Here is a 22,365-nt window from a genome sequence, read left to right on the forward strand (position 1 = left end):
GAAGTGTGTAAAACATACAGCACAGAAATAGTCAATTCAGCTGAGAGACCCTCTGCCAGTCCTCCTCCTCCTCCTCCTCCATATCAGCCTCCTTCAATTCAATCCTATCAACATATTTTTCTAATCCTTTCCCCCTCGTATTATCTAAATGCTCATTAAATAGGTCAGATATAATTTGAAAAAAATAAAAGTTCAACTGGACCTGCTGCTTTGCTTCCCCAAAGCCGTTAGAGTCTCAAGGAATGTTTAAAGCCAGAATTTTGACTTCCTCACAGCAAAATGTATTGTTTGGATTGATTTCTCTTTTCTTTATTTCAGGAAATGACCTAGAGGCCTTAGAAATACGTTAGTGCTGTCCTGCTTCATACTGCAACTGAGTGCATAATCAATCTGGAAGCAGCACTTGTTTCCGCTTCGATCCCAAACTACCTCACCAAGGATTTAAAAACCCAACACGTATGAAGGGAGGAGGAGGAGGAGGCAATTGTGAAATCTGCAAGAGCATAGGCACTTGTCAGTTTTTTTGTTGTGTTAAAGTTGAAACACTACATCCAAATGAGCTACGTTTGACCGACTGGATCTGTCAAAAATTCTTTGAAGAACTTGATCACGGGACAAAAGTAATGTGGACTGCATTGAGTAATAGTCCGAGCACTGAATAGTTAATATTTTACGTTTAACTTTCGCTGTTGATCAGTGTGTTAGTCCATTTTAGTAAGTCTGCGAATCTTATTTTTCTTGGAGTTTACTTTGCAAGTGCTTTTGTGTTGGAGCTAGCAAGAGTGTTCCATCAACATTGTGTGATTCAAAACAGAAAGACAATGCTTTGTTACTAGTTTAACTGGTGAGCTGATTCCCTTTTTTGGGTTTGGTTTCTTTCACTGCCAGCCCACGTTCTTTAGGGTGTAAAATGGCATTGACTCCTCCTGTTGACCATTGTCACTGGTTTTGTTCTAATAATCGGAATAGTGAGAGGCTGTGCTAAACCCTTCATGCATTACTGTGCAGCTTTCTGAGAAGCATGAGCCGCCGATGAATGTGCAATTCGGGGACAAAGCAACGGTAATCAATTCTGGAAAACTTCTCTTTTTTTTTATTATCTCTCCATACTTGACTGGTCGCAGCAGGGCTGCACTGACAGAAGACTAATAGATTTGACTGTTTCAGGAATCATCTCCTGTGCTGACAGACTGTGCACGTGTGAAACGCTTGCCTTCGGATATACGCTAGAGCTATAATTATGTATGTGATACTCTTGACTCTTTTTGCAGAACTTTCCATGTTCAAAGTTGTTTGGGACATTTAATCAGAAAAATAATTGCTACCTAAATAAGACGATTTACTCAAAGAAAAGGGCAAACAACAAACCCACAGAAAAAAAAACATTACTTATGTATTGTTGCAGTGCTCGGGAAAATAAAATGGACTATAAGCGACGGTTTCTGCTTGGCGGGTCCAAGCAGAAAGTGCAGCAACACCAGCAGTACCCAATGCCTGAGTTAGGCAGGACCCTGAGCGCACCTATGGCATCCACCGCTGCTGTGACACCTCCTTTGACACCCACCACCCAGATAGCAGATATCCAACAGGGAATCTCCAAATACTTGGATGCACTGAATGTGTTCTGCCGAGCCAGCACGCTCCTCACCGACCTCTTCAGCAGTGTTTTTCAAAATTCACATTATTCTAAAGCAGCTATGCAACTGAAAGACGTGCAGGTACATGTCATGGAGGCAGCAAGCAGACTCACAGCAGCAATAAAACCAGAAATTGCGAAAATGCTGATGGAACTGAGTGCAGGGACAACAAACTTCAAAGACCAGAATGACTTCAGTCTTCAAGACATTGAGGTAAGGAAACTGGCAAAGTTGCTTGACTAACTGAGAATTGCCACCATAAACATGAAACTATTGTAAATACCCTCCCCCCCCCCCCCCCCAAAAAAGCATTATTTCAAACCTTTTTCTATTTGAAGTATTGCCCAAAGAGATTGTTTTGTGAACTAGCTTGCAAGAATTGTTGCAAATAACACTGAGAGTTCTTAATGTGCCGGCTTAAAAAATATAATTACTGCCAGCCCTTTTTTGAAAAAAACGAAAGAATAAATTTTTATTCCTATAGAACCTTTCATGATCTCCAGATTTCTCAAATCACTTAACTGACAATGCAGGAGTTTTGAAATACAATTGATTTTGTAATTTTGGGAAAGATCCAACTCATTTGTTTACAAGATTTCACAAATATCAGTGAAATAAGTGGCCCAACCAATTTATCTGTGTGTGTTGAGAGTTGAATATGACAGGGCACTGGGGAGAACCCCACACTTGTTATTTGAAATAATGCCATGTGATCCTTTTATCCACCTGAGAGAATAGATGGTTCCTTGCCTCAAAGCATCACCTGAAAGATGGCATCTCTGATTGTGCAAGCATTCCTTAGGGAAGCACTGGGAGGGTCAACCTGGATTACATGATCAAGTCTCTGGAATAGGACTTGAACCCACAATGTTTTGAGCTAGATGCAAGAGTGCTATCCATGGAGCCACGGCTGACACCTTTACATACCACTTCTAATAAATTGGATTTGTTTTTGCAAATTTAGTGTTGATTAAGCTTTGCAGATTTTGTGCTTGATCTGTGCTGGTAGTCAGCCAGGGAGTGGCGGGTTGAAGTTGATTTCAAACTCCTAGGTTGGAGTGTGGATGGTAAAATTGACCAAGGTATGTAGGAGCAGGAGTAGGCCATTCAGCTTCTCAAGTTTACTCTGCGAGTGTGGATCATGACTGATCATCTATTTCTGTGCCATTTTCCTGTGCTATTTCCATATCCCTTGATGACACTATTGAGAAATCCATTGAGTTTCTGGCTTGCACAGGTCACTGGGGTGAGAAATTCTGAAGATTCAGTAGCCTCTGATTGAAGACATGCCCCCTCTTCTGAGTCCTAAACAATAGAAGCATCCACTCTGTTGATTCTTTTGAATGCAGGACTAGTCTCCTCATTCTCTCCTTAAAGGACTGTCCAGGAATTAATCTGTTGAATCTCCATTGCATTCCTTCAATGGAAATGTTCATCCTCCTTCTTACTTTCTATCCAGTGACCGAAGATTACCTGTGAATGAGAAAACTGGGTTTAGCTGTAATGTTCTTTTATGATTTGGTACTCTGTAGTGAATGTGCAACTTTAAGGGCATTTAAATTGTGATGGGATAAACATATGGATGATAATGGATTAGTGTAGGTTAGATGGACTTCAGATTGGTTTCACAGGTTGGTGCAACATCAAGGGCTGAAGCGCCTGTACTGCACTATAATGTTCTATGGTGCAGAATGTGATGAGGTATTCTGTGGGGGCAATACAGGAAGGACCTATATAATTATTTAGAGGCAAAGACTTGACACTCTTCAAGAGAAGATTCTGAGCTAGAGGTGGAAATTGGTGTGAAGAAGATTGAAACACTAATGAACAGAGTAGGGTTATCAAATGGAAAGTGTAGTGCTGGAAAAGCACAGCAGGTCAGGCAGCAACTAAGCAGAAAAATTGATATTTCAGGCAAAAGCCCTTCATTAGGAAAGCCCCTTATTCCTGATGAAGGGCTTTTGCCCGAAACATCGATTTTCTTGCTCCTCAGGTGCTGCCTGACTTGCTGTGCTTTTCCAGCACCATGCTTTCGACTCTAACCTCCAGTATCTGAAGTCCTCACTTTCTCCTCAACAAATGGAAAATTCAGTAGAAAAACACTCAGGATTTGCTGTGTAATTGCTGGATGCTTAGTGATCTGTGCTGCTGTGGAATACACATGGATTTGCTTTACACTTTATTTAGTTGTTCCTTGCTTGTTTAACAGTTGGTAAATGGCAGCAATATATGATGTGACATGACCATTCTCTTTGCAGTTCAGATTTACAGCTGGTCTAAAATAGTGTGAGCAGAATATATTGTAGGTGTGCCATTGGCCTGTGTTTTTCGTCCATCACGGATGGCTCTATCAAAAGCATCAAATTATATTTCCTCTATTCATGCAGTAGGGCTAATTATCCGTTTTCAACCTATTTTCTTTCAGATTTCTATACAATATAGAAAGACCGTAGTTATCGCTTTTGTTTGTTTCCTGGAAAACACCACATTGCGTGCAATATGGTGATGTGAAAAACAGGGTGTGTCTGGGGAGGGGAAGCTTATGGTGTATGTGCAATTCCATATCAGCAAGCAGATCTGTACATTTTATTAATTTTAAAATATTATACATTGTCAATAAATTTACTCTAATGTAAGAAAGGAAAATATAGTTCAACAAGACGTAAATCCATTTTGAGCTTATGGGAATGGATGAATGATGTTTCAGGTGGGTTTACTGGAGGCTGAGAGGATCTTTTAGGAGGGCTATTGGAGGGTTTTTTTTGGAGACTACTCGTGGGATTCTTTACAGTATTCTCTTCAAAGATTTTTTGCTGTGAGGCATTTCAGGTTTTATTTTAGTGACAGCTGCACTTATTTTTCTTCTTTCTGAAATGCTTCCTTTAACAAGTTGACTGCATTTTTCATACTTCAGTTCACATTTAAGGCCCACAGTCACCTTAATCAAAGATGACCATGGCCTCTTCAGACTTATTGAAGAATCAACAAGTGTCCTTGCGTTGATTGTCTTGGTTGTTGGTTCTTCTTGCTCATCAACCTCCTCCTCCATCGTCCTTTTTTAATGATCCGTTATGGGACATAGGCATTTCTGGTTTGGCTCACTTTTATTGCCCAAAGGGCAGGTAAGATTCAACACTTGCTTGTTGTAATGAACAAACGTACTGGATTGAATGCATTAAATGTGGATTGTTGCCAAGTTACTTGCCTCACATGCGGATGTATTCTTCAATAAGGGTTGAAGAAAAGGAGGCAGTAGTGCAGTGGAAACAGAAGTGGTAAAGCCCAACCCTTTTGCAGGCTGGGAACATGGGTTCAAATTTCACAACAGAGTAAAAGGTGAGGTCTGCAGATGCTGGAGATCAGAGCTGAAAATGTGTTGCTGGTTAAAGCACAGCAGGTCAGGCAGCATCCAAGGAACAGGAAATTCGACGCTTCAGGCCTGATGAAGGGCTCTGACCCGAAACGTTGAATTTCCTGTTCCTTGGATGCTGCCTGACCTGCTGTGCTTTAACCAGCAACACATTTTCAGTTCATATTTCACAACGGCAGGTTGAAACTCAGTAAAAATCTGGAATAAAATGTTTACCTAATGACCATGTAACCACTGTGGGTGATCGCAAAACCCCATCTTGTTCACTAATTTCCTGTTCGGGAAGGGAGTCTGTCATCTTTGCCTGGCCTGCCTGTGACTCCAGACACAGCAATTCAGATGATGACTTCTGCTTTTTAGCTTTGTATTTTTTAAAAGTGTCGTAAAATGTACTCATTGCAGTTTGGAAGAAAGAGAGGTGATCGCATTGAAATACACAGAATTCTTAAAGGGCTTGGCAAGCTAAATGTTGAGAGGATGTTTCCCCTCATGGGAGAGGCTATAACCAGAGGCATGGTCTCAGAATAAAGAGGTGACAGTTTAAGACTGAGAGGAGGAATTTCTTCTGAGAGTTGGAGTCTTTGGAACTCCTTGCTACAGAGAGATGTGGGGCAGAGTCCTCGTGTGTATTTAATGCTGAGACAGATTCTTGATCAGTGGTGGAATTGAAGGTTATGGGGAAAATGCAGCCATGTTGACATGAGTAATATTGGATCAACAATGCTTCAATTGACTAGTGGAGCAGGCTTGAGAGGCTGAATGGCCTACTCCTGTTCCTGCTTCTTATGGTATGTTCTGCAAGATATACATCTCCAGAATAACTATCCTCCTCGATGTTAACTCCTATTGGGACATTCATTCTGATTCCGCATTGATTGTCTGTTGAACCTGTTCTGCCATTCAATGAAACCATAGCTGGTCTGTGGCCTAATTCCATATAACTTGCCTTTGACCCATATCCCTTAATATCATGGTTTAACAAAAATTGATCTCTCTCAAATTTAAAACTAATGACTGATGCAGCATCGATTGCCATTTATGGAAGAGAGTTCCAAACCTCTACCACCCTTTGTGTGTAGAAGTGCTTCCTAACATCACTCCTGAATGATCTGGCCCTAATTTTTTAGACTATGCCCACTAGTTCTAGAATCCCCAACCAGTAGAAATAGTTTATCTTTATTTACCCTGTCTTTAGCTGTTAAAATCTTGAAGACTTCGATCAGATTTACCTCCTTTATCATCAGCCCTGGCAACTTCATCACTTGCAACAATATGATACAAATTAGCATGTTTCTGTGTCTTGCAAATCCCATGTGGCTATCTATGATTAAAGTTTCACTGTAGTCTATTTTAAAATCACCATTCAAACTCTCAGCCTTTTCTTGATTCAGCCTAAAGCTAAAAGACATTGTCGCACAGTGGTGCTAGCTTCCTTGCCTCTGGCCTGGAAGATTCAGGTTCAAGTCCTACCCTGACCTAGAGATGTGTCATAACTTGTTCACAGTTTTATTGAAATAATTAAAACCAAATATTGGATTAAACATCAACATCAACCTCAACGGATAACTTAGAGTTTCCATATCGATCATAATTCCACCTTTATTATATCGAATTAAATCTTAACAGCATCCTAGGATTTACTGGATTACCAAACTCTCTCAATTGATCAAAAAAACTAAAAAGATCTGTGGATACTGAAAATCAGATTCAAAAACAGAAATTGCTGGAAAAGCTGTTCTGAAGAAGGGTCACTGGTCCCAAAACGTTCACTTCGCTTTCTCTCCGCAGATACTGCCAGGACTGCTGAGTTTTTCCAGCAATTTCTGGTTTTGTTTCTTTTAATTGATCAATGTTTTTAATAATTGTCCTCCCTTTTCCTGAAGGAGAGCTCTAACAATATCTATTGAATATTTATTAATTTCAGAATACTTTATAATATTTTACTTTCACTGTCTTTTCTCAGCAGTAAGCACCTCATAATTACTGGCTCTTTTTTGGTTCAATATGAATAATTTTGAATAAAATTAATAAATTATACCATAACATTTAAGATGGCACAGTGGTTAGCACTGCTGCCTCACAGCGCCAGAGACCTGGGTTCAATTCCCGCCTCAAGCGACTGATTGTGTGGAGTTTGCACATTCTCCCCGTATCTGCGTGGGTTTCCTCTGGGTGCTTCGGTTTCCTCCCACAGTCCAAAAATGTGCAGTTAGGTGAATTTGCCATGCTAAATTGCCTGTATTGTTAGGTGCAGGGGTAAATATAGGGGTCTGGCTGGTTGCGCTTCGGTGGGTCGGTGTGGACTTGTTGGGCTGAAGGGCCTGTTTCCACACTGTAAGTAATCTAATCTAATCTAATGACTATTATGGCATTGAGAGGGAGCTGATGATTATCATGGTTCGCAAAATGCTAGTGTACACTCACCAGCTTGTACTGAACAAAGTGTTGAGTGTTTTATCAGCAGCCTTTTAAAAGATAGTGCAACCTAGGCAGCACAAATAAAAGTCAGGGCTGCTTGCAGTGATTGATTCTTCTCAATCCTCCCAAAATTGCCTGCTCTTTTCCTACCCCAGGACTCAGTTTTTGCAATCTTGAGCATGGGAATAACACACGAATGACCAGATGTATGATGCTAGTGTGAAGTAGCAATGCTGTAAGTATTATTGAAGACCAATGTTAATGTTGTGCAAAACTTTGTTAAGCTAGGATTACATGTATAAATGTACCCATGTTTTGAATTTTTTGAAGTTTATATACAACCTGTAAATTTTCTTTACTACTTTTTAACTTATCTGTCTTAATTTCAAACAATCAGCAAGAATTTTCGTTATGTGTCATCTTTAATGTTGTAAAAGATACCAAGGTTCTTCACACAGTTATTCAAACAACATTTAATATAGAGGCCGGTAAAGAGATGTAGATATCTGACCAAAGCTTGGATAAAGAGTTAAGTTGCAGTTTGGGTCTTAAAGGAGATGTGAAAGTGGCACAGGGAGGGAATTCCAGAACTTAAGAACTGGTCAGCTGAAGGCACAGCCACCAATGGTGGAGTGAATGTGGAGGTGTGCATGAGGCCAGAATCGGAGTACAGCGTCCATCAAAGCAAAAGGTATTCCTTTCAGCATTTTACATACCTCAATCACCTCCCACTTCTAATCGATTTTATTCCAGTGGAGAAAACCCTGGATCTGTGTACTGCAAACCTGTTTACAAATCTATCCTTGTACCTTTAATATCATTGCTTAGTTCATATATGTTTTTGTAGTTTTGAAAGTGGGGTTACAAGTATGTTCTTGTGGCTGAAGGTGCTGGTTGTGATGCTGATGTAATGTGGCAAGCGATATTAATGCAATGCTGCTTTCATTCAGATTGTATACAACAACAACAGCAATAAACCATGTTTGGTTACACCAGTCATGAAATCTTAGCTCTTGCATGTTCAAGAAGTTCATGTGGTTTACTTTAATATGCTGTCAATTTTACTGTGTCAATCACACTTAAACCAGCATCAATTAAAAAGCACTTATTAAGCAAACAATGCACCAAACTACAGAAAGAATAAGCTCTTAACTCCCTAACATGACTGAAAAGCTCATGTCGAATTATACATTACACAGCACACCTCTCAGAATTGTATTCTTTATAGGAACTAGCCCAGAGTTACACTCAGCCTCCAACAAACTTGCATCTCCCCGTTTCATTGAGTTATGTTTAGTGTTCATTGAATTTCATTTCCTCCGGACTTCTGAAAATCCTGTGCCAAATTCCAGCAGTAAGGCACACTCCAGTGTAGTTTGGCCAAGGTGAATCTTCCTGTGTCGTTACATTTCTACAAATTCCATTTCTTCTCGCAAATAATGAACTCCCATCCACATTCTGATTAGTTGCTAACAGAGAATAATCTTTCTCCCTGCTTTTCATAGTAGTTGCTCTTTTCCTTTTTCACCTGCACTCCATCCATTCATCCTCCCTTTTGTTTGTGTTCTGGTGTTTAATCTGGTATTTGACTTTGAATAGGTTTTTACCTGGCCCATGTGTCCATGCAGCCAGGTTACAGACCAGTTTCCATCACTCCAATGTACCTTAAATTATAGGAAAAAGTTACCATCTTTAAAAAAAATCTTCCATTTGTAACTGTTAGTGAATGAACATATGAATATGGTACAGGTACACAATCCTTTATCTGAAATGCTTGGGACCAGCCGGTTTTCAGAATTTTTCGAATTTCAGAATAAGTGACAGTTGATGGTGAAATTTATAAAAATCTTACCAGAGAAGCATGACTTACTAAGTAAAACAGGCACAGGCCTTGAGAGAGAATTGAGGCCTGTCAGTGCTGGGCCACCCCCATCCCCCACCCCCCAACGTCGCATCTGAGTGACACACATTGAATGGGTGTCGACCTGGGTTAACTATTTGCCCACCAAACAACCTTGTTAATGAGAAAAGAAACTTCTCAAAAAGGCCTTCGGACTTTGGAGCTTTTTGGATTTCGGGATTTCAGATAAAGGGTTGTCTACCTGTATCTGAACATTACAGAACCCAGCAAGTCATTGATTTCAGAGAGGGAGGGAGGGGGAAACATAGAGAATATAGGCTAAACAAAAACAAGAGAAGGTGACACCGACCAGAACACAATGATATCAGTGATTGACATGGAATATAAAATGATTTGAATTAATATAGCAGACTTCATTGTCTCATATATTCCCAAGTGCTCCAGTACCCAGGAAATACTTGTGCAGCATTATCGCTGTTAAAATAAAGAAAATGTGGCAGCACAGAGCAAGAAACTACACTGGCAATGAATATGTTATCAGAAAAACTGTTGTTAGTGATGCTGATGGATGGCTAAACATTGGCCTTGATAGTAAGGAGAATACCAGTGTAACACAATGGAATGTTGCTGTAACGTTTTAAGATTCCTATCTATCTTGCTCGGAAGAGATTTGGATTTGTTTAATTTTCTCTCTTTATGCAACATTTGGCCCACAAAACGTGAACTTTGAGAGAGAAACGTCTTGAGCATTGATTTGGACCTCTGATGTAACAGTCAGCAGCTTGTGTACTTGGTCATGTTATCTCAGCTTTGTGACAATGGTGACATAGGGGTGGACCTTTGAACCTATCAAACTTGCTTCACCATTTGACTTGATTTATGGCTGATCACCAATCTCAGTTTAGATTTCCATGCTGCAGAGCTTGTATGTAAGTCAGCATATAATTTAGCAGAATTCTGGGTTTGTTGAAGTAAGTTTCATAACTTGCTGTGGTGGTATTTAAATGGTGATCTCTAGATTGCTGGTTGTGGGTTTAAATCCTGTTGGGATGCACAAGGTCCACTTATTGGTGTGACTTTTGAAACAAAACATAAAAATTGTCAATTTTGATGATGAAATTTGTAATAGTCTTCTTAGAACTCTTTCAAGGTGGAGTATTTCTGCTATATTAGTAAAACGCTTAAAAGCTGTTCACATACATTTAGTAGCAATTATTTGATTGACAAAGTACTTGTGAATCAAACAGGTGCCACATAGTCACTGCCAGGTCGTGAGTATCTACACAAGTGTCCTGTCATGAATTGCTAATGTAACCTTTTTGTCATGCAACCCATTTGATTCTTTGTCACATTTCATCCATCTCATTTGTTGTATCAAAATTGCTTGTTCACCAGAACATTTTCGTTTAGTTTTAATGGAATATGAAATCATGGGATCCTTCAGAAGAAAGGCTACTGAGTAACTCGGAAAGTTTTAAAAATGTCCTATTATTTAGGATGTCAGCATCTCTGGCTAGCCCAGCATTTATTGCCCATTCCTAATTGTCCAAGCGAAGGTAGTGATGAGACACCTTCCTGAACTGCTGTAGGCCCATGAGGTGTAGGTACTCCAACAGAGCTTTTAGGGATTTCGATTCAGTGACATTGAAGCATCCACAATTGCAGTTCCAATTAGGATTGAGAGAGATTTGGAGTGGAGCTGTCACCTGCTTAATTTTCATGTGCTTAATTTTCAAACTAAGCAAGGAGTGCCGATTTGGAAGAAGAATGAAGGCACTGAAGACACTATTTAGTTTTTGCCATTTGAGGCAATCCTAACCATTGCTTTGACCAAAGATGATTGCTGCAAACAAGACAATGATTCTACCTTTGGCAAATAACAGGGTCCAGAAATCGCAAAACGCTTCTAACTCATCAGAATGATAATTGATTTTCCCCTCGCAAATCTCCTTGCTTCCTAATGTAGCATCTAACAGTTTTTTTAAAGAAAAATTTTCTGGGATTTCTCCAGTTCTTTGGGAGTTTATACAGTATACTCTTCATTCCTGCTATTAATCTTAAAAGTCTTTTAGCTAACTTCAACCTGTATCCATTTGTTCATATCTCTGGTTTGGGCATATTTTAAGTTTACGTTTTCACTTCACTGTCTCAAATCTGCAAAGTATACCATTCACTTCTGTCCTTGCGAAACTCAAAGGCCTGGGTTTCATGTGCCTTCGCTTATAACTCCTGACACAAGGAATGAGCTAAATCAAAAAATTATTCTTTCCATAATGAGAGGGAACTAAGACTCAAATATTCTGGCTGCACTGGGTGATGAAGTAGGTTTGCACTGCTGACTTCAATTTAAGAGTTTGGACTCTATTGAATGAGTCACTTTCTCTGACTTAAGGCATGACTTGATTTATCTTGACATAATTTAAAAAATCCAGTTGACAAGCAGCGTAAACCCTATTTTATTAATTAAACCTAATGTAAGATTGATTGAACAGTCTGTGTTTGAATTGACTTGGAACACTGGGTCAAGTGAAAGTGGTTAGGTTTGAAGCACAGATTTGGATGAGTTTGCTGCTTTTTCATTATTCTCTTTTTTTTGGTTATAAAAAAAAATGCCCATGAAGACTTACACCACCACTTCCACAGCTGGAGTTGGCTGTGATGAGGTACTGTGCAGAACTGGTGAATTTTGAAAACACTCCCTATTCTCCCTAGACAGTTTTGCTCAATGCCTCTTGACAATTGTGGAACTGGCTGTGGGAATGTAACATATTGGAGGGTTCAAACTGGTATTTAATGGTGCAGCAATTGAAAGAATGGGCTACCACAATTTCCATTTATGTAACTCATGACTTTAATAGTCAAATTTTCCAAGATGTTTAATCAGACACAAATTCAGAATGAGGCACTTAGGAAAAGTTTAGTCAAAGAGTTAGATTTTTAACAAACCTTAAAGGAGCAGAAGAAGTAGACGGGTATAGTGTTTAAGGGCAGGAATTCCATACTATTTGGTCTGGACAGCTGACGATATGGCACCAATGAAGAAGTGAAGGAAATTGAGGATATGCAAGAGACCAGAATGAGATGAGTTCAGATATCTAAGGAAGTAGAGCTGGAGGAAATTATAAAGATGGAAAGACAAAGACTTGGGGAGATTTGAGCAAAGGAAGGGAAGTGAAACCAAATAATTCAAAAAATGGAGCAGTAGCTAGTCTTGATATTTTAAATGTTGAACAAGAAATATTCTTTTCATGTACAAATTTAAAACACACTGCAGAAGCTGGAAATCTGAAACAGAATTTGCTGGAGAAACTCAGCAGGTCTGGCAGCATCTGTGGAAAGAAAGCAGAGTTAAAGTTTTGGGTCCGTTAACTTTTCTTCAGAACTCCAAATCTTTTTTCTGATGGGAATCACTTGATTGATTGCGGTGAGATAGGAGTATCTCGTTGGGGAAAACATACTATTAAGACTCTGATCTCTTTTGCAAACTCTGGCGCCCTAGGAAGATTTCAGCTGAGTCTGCGTTTCACTTAACTAATAAAATGTTGTGACTGATATCTGCCAGTTGACTGAGGAATAGCACACCAAGCATGGTCAGATTTTTCTAGTTACCCTGGTGTGTAGGTGCAAATGTTGGCTGTTTTCGGTGTGTGACTATTCACATGCACTTTGTTGCGAAACTGTGATTTAACTTCCTGGTGCATCTCCATCCCCTTTTAGCTTCAGTTTTCTGAGCACGTTTGACTATTCCACAAATTCTTCCATAACTTCACCCTGGAAATTGCTCTTATGTGAGCCAGAACAATGTTGGCTTATCGGATGTATATCTGAACTGAGGGCAAATCTTTGCTTCCGAAACTGTCACCACATGCCACTGCCTTAACCCATTTATCTATCAACAATGTCCAGGAGGGAAGATTTTATAACATTTTGTTGAGATAAATCCCTGGTGAAAGTTTGAGGTCACTTTTCCTGTATATTTTGAATGAAGTATAGACTAAGTACCATACCACTGGTGAAATAGTCCTGTAATTCCTCCCCTAATTCACGTATAACTGTCACAGCTTTGTTGTTGTTTGCCAGGGCATTGCTGATAACTTGGGTAGTCCATAACTCTGAAGATGGACAAGGGAGATCCAGTAGATGTAGTGTATCTGGACTTTCAGAAAGCTTTTGATAAAGTCCCACATAGGAGGTTAGTGAGCAAAATTTGGGCGCATGGTATTGGGGCAAAGTACTGACTTGGATTGAAAGTTTTTTGGCTGATAGGAAACAAAGAGTAGTGATAAACAGCTCCATTTCGGAATGGCAGGCAGTGACCAGTGGGGTACCGCAGGGATCAGTGCTGGGACCGCAGCTTTTTACAATATAAGTTAATGATATAGAAGATGGTATTAGTAATAACATTAGCAAATTTGCTGCTGATACTAAGCTGGGCGGCAGGGTGAAATGTGATGAGGATGTTAGGAGATTACAGGGTGACCTGGACAGGTTAGGTGAGTGGTCAGATGCATGGCAGATGCAGTTTAATGTGGATAAATGTATGGTTATCCACTTTGGTGGCAAGAACAGGAAGGCAGATTACTACCTCAATGGAATCAATTTAGGTAAAGGGGCAGTACAAAGAGATGGGTGTTCTTGTACAGCAGCCAATGAAGGTGAGCATGCAGGTGCAGCAGGTAGTGAAGAAGGCTATAGCATGCTGGCCTTCATAACAAGAGGGATTGAGTATAGAAGCAAAGAGGTTCTTCTGCAGCTGTACAGGGCCCTGGTGAGACCACACCTGGAGTACTGTGTGCGCAGTTCTGGTCTCCAAATTTGAGGAAAGACATTCTGGCTAATGAGGGAGTGCAACGTAAGTTCACGAGGTCAATTCCTGGAATGGTGGGATTACACTGAAAGACTGGAATGACTGGGCTTTTATACCCTTGAGTTTAGAAAACTGAGAGGGGATCTGATTGAGGCATATAAGATTATTAAAGGATTGGACACTTTGGAGGCAGGAAACATGTTTCTGCTGATGGGTGAATCCCGAACCAGAGGACACAGCTTAAAAATACGGGGTAGACCATTTAGGACAGAGATGAGGAGAAACTTCTTCACCCAGAGAGTGGTGGCTGTGTGGAATGCTTTGTCCCAGAGGGCAGTGGAGGCCCAGTCTCTGGATTCATTTAAGAAAGAGTTGGATAGAGCTCTGAAGGATAGTGGAATCAAGGGTTATGGAGATAAGGCAGGAACAGGATACTGATTAAGGATGATCAGCCATGATCATATTGAATGGTGGTGCAGGCTCGAAGGGCAGAATAGCCTACTCCTGCACCTATTGTCTATAAGAATTCCGTGCAGTAACTAACTTGATTTACAGAATTGAATAGAGTTTACAGCATAGCAACAAGCCTCCTCCCACCTTATCTCTAACTTAAACTTAAACTATGAAAGTAACCACCCCAACACACACAAACGAAGCTGCATCAGGACACTATTCAAAAGGGCCACAACACACTGCAGTACACCAGAACTGCGAAAAGAGGAAGAGGAACATCTATACAAGGTATTCGCCAAAAACGGATACCCACGCAACTTTATCACCAGATGCCTAAGAGATAGACCGAGGAACGAGGACATGCCACAACCAAAAGGACTAGCCACTCTACCATACATCAGGAGCGTCTCAGAACTGACAGCCAGACTACTGCGACCCTTAGGACTCATAACAGCACACAAGCCAACATCCACGCTCAGACAACAACTCACTAGAATAAAGGACCCAATACCCAGCATGAGCCAAACTAACGTAGTTTACAAAATACCATGCAAGGACTGCACAAAACACTATATAGGACAAACAGGAAGACAGCTAACAATCCGCATCCATGAACATCAGCTAGCCACAAAACGACACGACCAGCTATCTCTAGTAGCCATACACTCAGACAACCAGCAACATGTATTTGACTGGGAAAACACCACTATCATAGGACAAGCCAGTCAGAGAACAGCCAGAGAATTCCTAGAAGCATGGCATTCATCCCCAAACTCCATCAACAGACACATTGACCTGGACACCATATACAAACCACTACAGCTGAAACTGACACCCGGAAACGGCAAGAACATCCATCAACAGACACATCGACCTGGACCCCACATACAAATCACTGCAGCTGAAACTGACACCCGGAAGCAGCAAGAACAAACCAATATAAATACCGGAAGAAACATCAAAGCAGCGCTTCACACGAGGCTCCAACAGCACTGATGATGTTCCCTAGCCAGGGAACAAAACGTTTGCAGCAAAAACTTCCAGCTCGGCGAGCAGAACCACAACAATTATCTCTAACTAATTCAGCACATCCATCTGTTCCTTCCCTCCCTTATCACTTATCCAGTTTCTTATTAAATGGGTCTATGCTATTCATGTCAAATATTCCTCATGGCAATGAGTTCCATACCCTCAACACAATCTGGGTAACACATTTCTTCCCTTGTTCTGTATTATATTTGGTCAGAATATTGAGTACAGGAGTTGGGAGGTCATGTTGTGGCTGTACAGGACATTGGTTAGGCCACTGTTGGAATATTGCGTGCAGTTCTGGTCTCCTTCTTATCGGAAAGATGTTGTGAAACTTGAAAGGGTTCAGAAAAGATTTACAAGGATGTTGCCAGGGTTGGAAGATCTGAGCTACAGGGAGAGGCTGAACAGGCTGGGGCTGTTTTGCCTGGAGCTGAGGGGTGACCTTATAGAGGTTTACAAATTATGAGGGGCATGGATAGGATAAATAGGCAAAGTCTTTTCCCTGGGGCTGGGGAGTCCAGACTAGAGAGTTTAGGGTGAGAGGGGAAAGATATAAAAGAGACCTAAGGGGCAACTTTTTCATGCAGAGGGTGGTATGTGTGTGGAATGAGCTGCCAGAGGATGTGGTGGAGGCTGGTACAATTGCGACATTTAAAAGGCATTTGGATGGGTATATGAATAGGAAGGGTTTGGAGGGATATGGGCCAGGTGCTGGCAAGTGGGACTAGATTGGGTTGGGATATCTGGTGGGCATGGACGGGTTGGACCGAAGGGTCTGTTTCCATGCTGTCCATCTCTGACTCCTATACATTTGTGGATCATATCCCTAGTCCTCATTGCAAGTGTAATTATCCCATAAAGGTTGTGATTTCTGCCCTTTGCTTGTTGAAGTATTATAAGCACTGGCCATTTTTTTTTTTGTCTCTGCACTAATGTATCATATATCCAGAATATTTTCACCAATACAAAAGGCTAATCAATTGAACTAAGCAAGTCTGAAAATAGCTGTGACTAGTTGTTCACATGCTGCAAAAAACAGTAGATCAAAAGTCTGTATCATCTTTGCCTTGCCTGATGTTGGCTTAATTTCCTTTGAAGCATTGGAGATGCATTTGGAGAAAGATATGCCTGAGGTTTCAGATCACAATGCCACTCTCTTATTGCATTCATGGATTACAAATTCCTGGTTAATCCTCCACATTCTACTCTCCATAAACTTGAGGTCATCCAAAACTCTGCTGTCTGGGACTTAACTCACAGCAAACCCTTTCCCCCTAACTTCTTTGTGCTCATTGATCTGTGTTGGCTCCCAGTCAAGCAACTTCATAGAACTTTGCAAGACAGAAGAGGCCTTGTCAGCTTTCTTGGGTTTGTTGCTGAGAAATCGATAGACTGTGTTCATTGGGTACCCATTCTTTTGCAGAGAAAACATGCCCAGAAACCCTGGCCACTCTCCCCTACGTCAAAGACATCTCAGAAATGACTGCCAGACTGCTTGGACCTCTTAGCATCATGGTAGCCCACAAACCCACCAACACATTAAAACAGCAGCTAATGCACTTCAAAGACCCTATACGGACGACAAGCAAAACGAATGTCATTTATAAAATACCGTGCAAGAACTGTAACAAACACTACATTGAACAAACAGGCAGAAAAACCACGAAAATACATGAACCTCAACTAACCACCAAACGACATGACCCACTCTCACTAGTATACTTACTTACAGATGAGGAATGACACCACTTCGATTGGGTCAACACATCCATCCTAGGACAAGCCAAACAAAGACACACACCAGAATTCCCACAAGCATGGCATTCCAACTGGGCTTCTATCAACAAACACATCAATTTGCATCCCATCTCCCACCCACTGAAAAAAGAACAGGAAATGACATCACCAACGCCAGGAAACCTCGACACAAATAGAAAGCAGGACATAGCACCTGTGCTTCACTGGAGGCTCACTGATGTTACCTAGTATATTGACAAAACATCTGAGATCAAGCCTTCCAGCTCAGTGAGCAAACTTACATCCAGAACCCAAGCTCTGGAATTCCCTCTCTATACCTTTGCTTCGCTTTCCTTCTGTGAAAGACTTCTTAAAAATGTACCTCTTTGACTGACTAAGGTTTTGATCATTTGATGATCTAACATCTCCAATCTCATGTCATATTTTGTTTATGATGCTCCTGTGAGGCGCCTTGGGACTTTTCACTTTATAATATAGATTGTCATTACGTTGCATTGCAAATGTCAAGCCGTGTGCTGTACCTTGAAATTTAGAATACTTGCTTGAGTGTCTAGCACAACTAAATGTGACACATGTAAACTTGCTAAACACCTCATATCTGTAAGATACATGTATTACGGTTCAGCCTTGATCTCCTTTTGAATTTCAGTTGCTGCTGTTGTGTCGGCAAATTCCCAAAATAACTACTTGTGCTTTTATTGTGGTAAGAATAATTTGACATCACGTAGAACCTAAGGTATTAGGACAGGTGACCAAAAGCTTGATCAAGAGGTATATTTTAAGGAGCATCTTAAAGATGGGGGGAGAGTAGTGGAAAAAAATATAAAGGTTATGAGATTTAGGAAGGGAAATGCAGAGCTTCAAGTTGAGGCAGTGAAAAGTTGGCTGAGTGGGGTGATGAAAATTAGGTTTAGGGAGGTGCAGATGGTCTTGGAGAGGGGTATGAATAGGAGGCTGTGGAGTTTTTCTGGTTGAGATTGTCCTGGGCTGGGAACCAGTGTAATTCAAAGTGCAGAACTGATGGGTAAACGGTATGTGAGACAGGATGTGGACTTTACAGTTTTAGACAGCTTATACAATGCTAAGCTTTGTAAAAAGCAATAAGCAAGAGAGTATTTTATGAGTATATAACCACCTGAACCATGTTAAATTCGTAATGTTAACATAGGCTTTCAGAGTGAACACTAAAGTGGGACCATGTATTTCCTTCAGCACACAATGGTTAGGAATCAGCAGGAAGTGTGTTTGGAATATGATAAAATAAAACAGCTTCCAGCAATTGTTCTTGATCTTTTGCTTCCTGCACTCACCCCTGTGTTCCCAAAAAGGAAAATAAACTATGGCTTGCTGAAAAGCAATCCACCCTGCCTCTGTCAACAGTTCTGGAGCTGAATATATAGCTCAGTTGACCACACCCTCGTCACTCAATTGTCCCAAGTTGTATATCCAGAGTTTGAAAGTATAATCTAGGCAGTGCTGTGCTAAAGCAGTAATGTGAATAAAGGAAGAGGTAAATATCTGACTATAATTAACTGATGTCAGCTCGAGGGACTGCATTTTGAATTTGACTATTATCACCTCTGTATCTTTGGGCATTAACTTATGAGAAAGGTAAAAATAACACCTCGCTCACTATTCAAACTGTCTCTTACGTAGCCATTTCAAGAAGTTTTCTTTTTTTGGGATGTGGGCATTTATTATCCATCCCTAATTACTTTTGAGAAGGTGATGGTGCTTCATTCTTGAACCACTGCATTCTGTGTGGTAAAGGTACTTCCATAACGCTGTTGGGGATGGCTTTGTTGACTTTTGACCCAGTGCCTAAGGAGGGATGGTGGTATTGTTCCAAATCAGTGTGGGAATAGGAGACTTTCTGTTTTCATTATAATCTCCCACATCTGGAGTATTTCACATTTCTTAGAGTGTATCCCACCATCTTAGAGTATATCCCACCAGAGTTGGCCCATGTATTAAACATAGCTTATTAGCTCAGCCTCAGTTACTGTCCTCTTAGCTGAACATGAATTGGAGCTGATTCTCTCTCGCTCGCTCTCTAGCTCTGATTCTTATCCAAAAAAGGGCATTACAGTTTTGGTTTATTGTTAAATTTTTTTGCTTGGCACATTTTAATAGTATTTTGATCTCAACTGATGTTATTACTGGACAAGTCATATACCAGACTGAAACCTGACTTGATAAATCATATTTTATTTAGTATTGCTTTAGTATTTCATGAAAGGAGCAGGATCTGGGGCTTGGAAGGTGATCTCTCACTTGGATCATACTTGTTCTTAAACACAACTTGAAGCAGCTGTTTGGAGGCAGGTTGTAATGGATGGAGTTCCGTCAGCCTGCCTTACTGTTCTTATAGAAAGGAATGTTTCATCCAGGTACTGGCTGAGGATTAGCTTCATGTCTAGGCATGGTGGATAGCAGTGATAGCAATCCACCCTACCTCTGCCAACAGTTTTGGAGCTGAATAGATAGCTCAGTTGGCCACACCCATGTCATTTAGTTGTCCCAAGTTGTATATCCAGCTTGGCCCTAGAGGGAGTTCACCACAGGTTTACAAGGATGCTACTTGCATTTCAGGGGTCAAGTTATGAGGAGAGATTCGACAAATTATGCCTTTATCATCTCTAATTTAGAAGTTGGAGGGGTGATCTAATTGAGGTCTTTAGGATATTAACAGGGTAGATAAAGATAAATGATTAGCACTGGTTGAAGATTCTAGAACCAGGGGCATAGTTTGAAAATTAGGCCCAGGCCATTCAGTAGAGATGCTCGAAAGCACTTCTACATTCAACAAGTAGTGGAAGCTTGGAACACAAATGGTGGTCGATGCTAATTCAATTGTTATGTTTAAATGTGAAACAAAATTTTTTATTAAAGGTATCAAGGGATATGGGCCCAAGGCAGGCATATAAAGTAGGTGGCCTAATCCTATTTTTATGTTCCTAACCATGTTGAGGCACTGATAGGGGTTGGCTGCTCCAGGCTCCTTTCCGAGCAGATAGCTGGCTTAGTGGTACATGCTGAATTTCTTAAAATATATTGTCATTTTAGAGACTGTTGGAAGTGTTGCTGTTTGGAAGCGAGAGAGGATGTGAACGTCAGAGTTTAAAACACAGACCTGAGGCTGTAATGCATTTTCAATAACTTTCTGAAGCAGTTTTGCTGTTTATTGTCACTTATTTCCCTAACAAGATTAGTTTTTTGAAGAAATTATTTTTAAGGTCGGTGTATTTTTGGAGCATAACGCCTAAGGGCTATTTTCTCGAGCTTAAAGGGGGGTTAGTATAAGACAGAGTGGGAGTGGATAAAAGAGAGAGAAGGGGATGAAAGTGTGGGAAAGGTGGAAAGAAGCCTGTGGAGAGGAAAATCCAGGCTTAAAGTCCACTCACATAAGATCCCCACCTTTGTGAATTCTGGTGAGGACATCTTAGAATGTATCCCACCAGAGTTGGCCCATGTATTAAACCTAGCTTATTAGCTCAGCCTCCGTTACTGTCCTCTTAGCTGAACATGAATTGGAGCTGATTCTCTCTCGCTCGCTCTCTAGCTCTGATTCTTATCCAAAAAAGGGCATTACAGTTTTGGTTTATTGTTAAATTTTTTTGCTTGGCTCATTTTAATAGTATTTTGATCTCAACTGATGTTATTACTGGACAAGTCATATACCAGACTGAAACCTGACTTGATAAATCATATTTTATTTAGTATTGCTTTTAACTCATTGTGTACTTATGTTTCAATGTTGCAGATGACATTTTAACAATCAAAGAGAAATTTATCAATCAAACAGAAAGAAGATCAAATAGAAATAAGTCAAATTTGATATAACACAATTTCGAAGTGTTTTAAGTAAACACTTAAAACTTTAAAGTGTTACTTTTACACTTTATATTTTTAAACTTATGATCCCATTAATCTCCAATCATTTCTACAAGTTCCAAAAAAAAGTAGAGTACTCAAAAATCGTTTTAGAACATAGACCTGTACAGCACAATACAGGCCCTTCGGTCCTCGATGTTGGGCCAGCCTTTAATCCTACTCTAAGATCAGACTAACCTACATCCCCTTCATTGTATTAACTTCTATGTGCCTATCCAAGAATCACTTAAATATCCCTAATGTCTCTGACTCTACTACCACAGCTGGCAATGCATTCCACGTACCCACCACTCTCTCTGACATCTCCCTTAAACCTTCCTCCAATTACCTTAGAATTATGTCCCCTTGAGATTGACTTTTCGGACGTAACGCCTCGTTAGGCTTAAGGTAAGAGTGATTTTAATTCCGAGACTGGAAAGGCTGATAGCTGCTTTCTGGTTCTTTCATACGCCTGAGCTTAAACATGCTTTGCTTCAAGTAATCTCTTTATGGTGTATCATAACAGTTCTGTTTGGGATTGTCACTAACTCCTTACTCTAAACTAATCTGATTTTAAAAGATTCTCTCCTTCTCAGGGGCACTTCTTCATACGTCTCCAACCAAGGGCTTCACAGAATTGCCCAAAATAAAGTAAAAGCTCTTTCCCTAAGCTATGAGTATTTTCCCTAACAAAAACAGAAATTACTGGAAAAACTCTGTAGGTCTAGCAGTACCTGTAGAGGGAAATCAGAGTTAACATTTTGTTTGGAGTGACCCTTCCTCAGACACCTTTTTTGGTTTTTATTACATATTTTTCCTAAGCTTGAATAAAAACCCTGAGCCTAGAGTGGTCTAACTTGCTAAGTTGTAAAACATCCTAAGGTGATTAAAAGCCCATTAGTGCTGCCAAAGTAGCACTCTCAAATGGTTTTAAAAGGAATCACCATAGCTACAGAAGTACATAAAGTTAATTATTAACTTCAGATACACAAAACCTATGTCACTAATTCAAAAATTCAAAACTCTCAACATAAATTGCATTACAATATGTACAAATCACAGTCTGCATCACAATAACTTTATTTCTCACTTAAATGTATTGATTTTGAATTTTTTATAATGAGGTTGACGTTCATTCCACGAGTAAAAAATGAGG

At 40.3% G+C, this 22,365-nt stretch overlaps 1 protein-coding gene across 2 annotated transcripts in view; it reads left to right on the forward strand.

Annotated features, from left to right (window-relative positions):
• Positions 1-22,365, forward strand: part of LOC132823857 (granule associated Rac and RHOG effector protein 1-like) — a 220,674-nt gene that overhangs the window by 101,144 nt on the left and 97,165 nt on the right. For both annotated transcript variants that reach the window (XM_060837923.1, XM_060837924.1), the window contains exon 2: positions 319-1,850. In XM_060837923.1, the coding sequence (XP_060693906.1) occupies positions 1,392-1,850 (459 nt within the window). In that variant the 5' untranslated portion in view covers positions 319-1,391. The remainder of the gene's footprint in view (positions 1-318; positions 1,851-22,365) is intronic.

This window comes from Hemiscyllium ocellatum, chromosome 17 (genome assembly GCF_020745735.1).
Source record: "Hemiscyllium ocellatum isolate sHemOce1 chromosome 17, sHemOce1.pat.X.cur, whole genome shotgun sequence".
In the NCBI taxonomy this organism is placed as follows: domain Eukaryota; kingdom Metazoa; phylum Chordata; class Chondrichthyes; order Orectolobiformes; family Hemiscylliidae; genus Hemiscyllium; species Hemiscyllium ocellatum.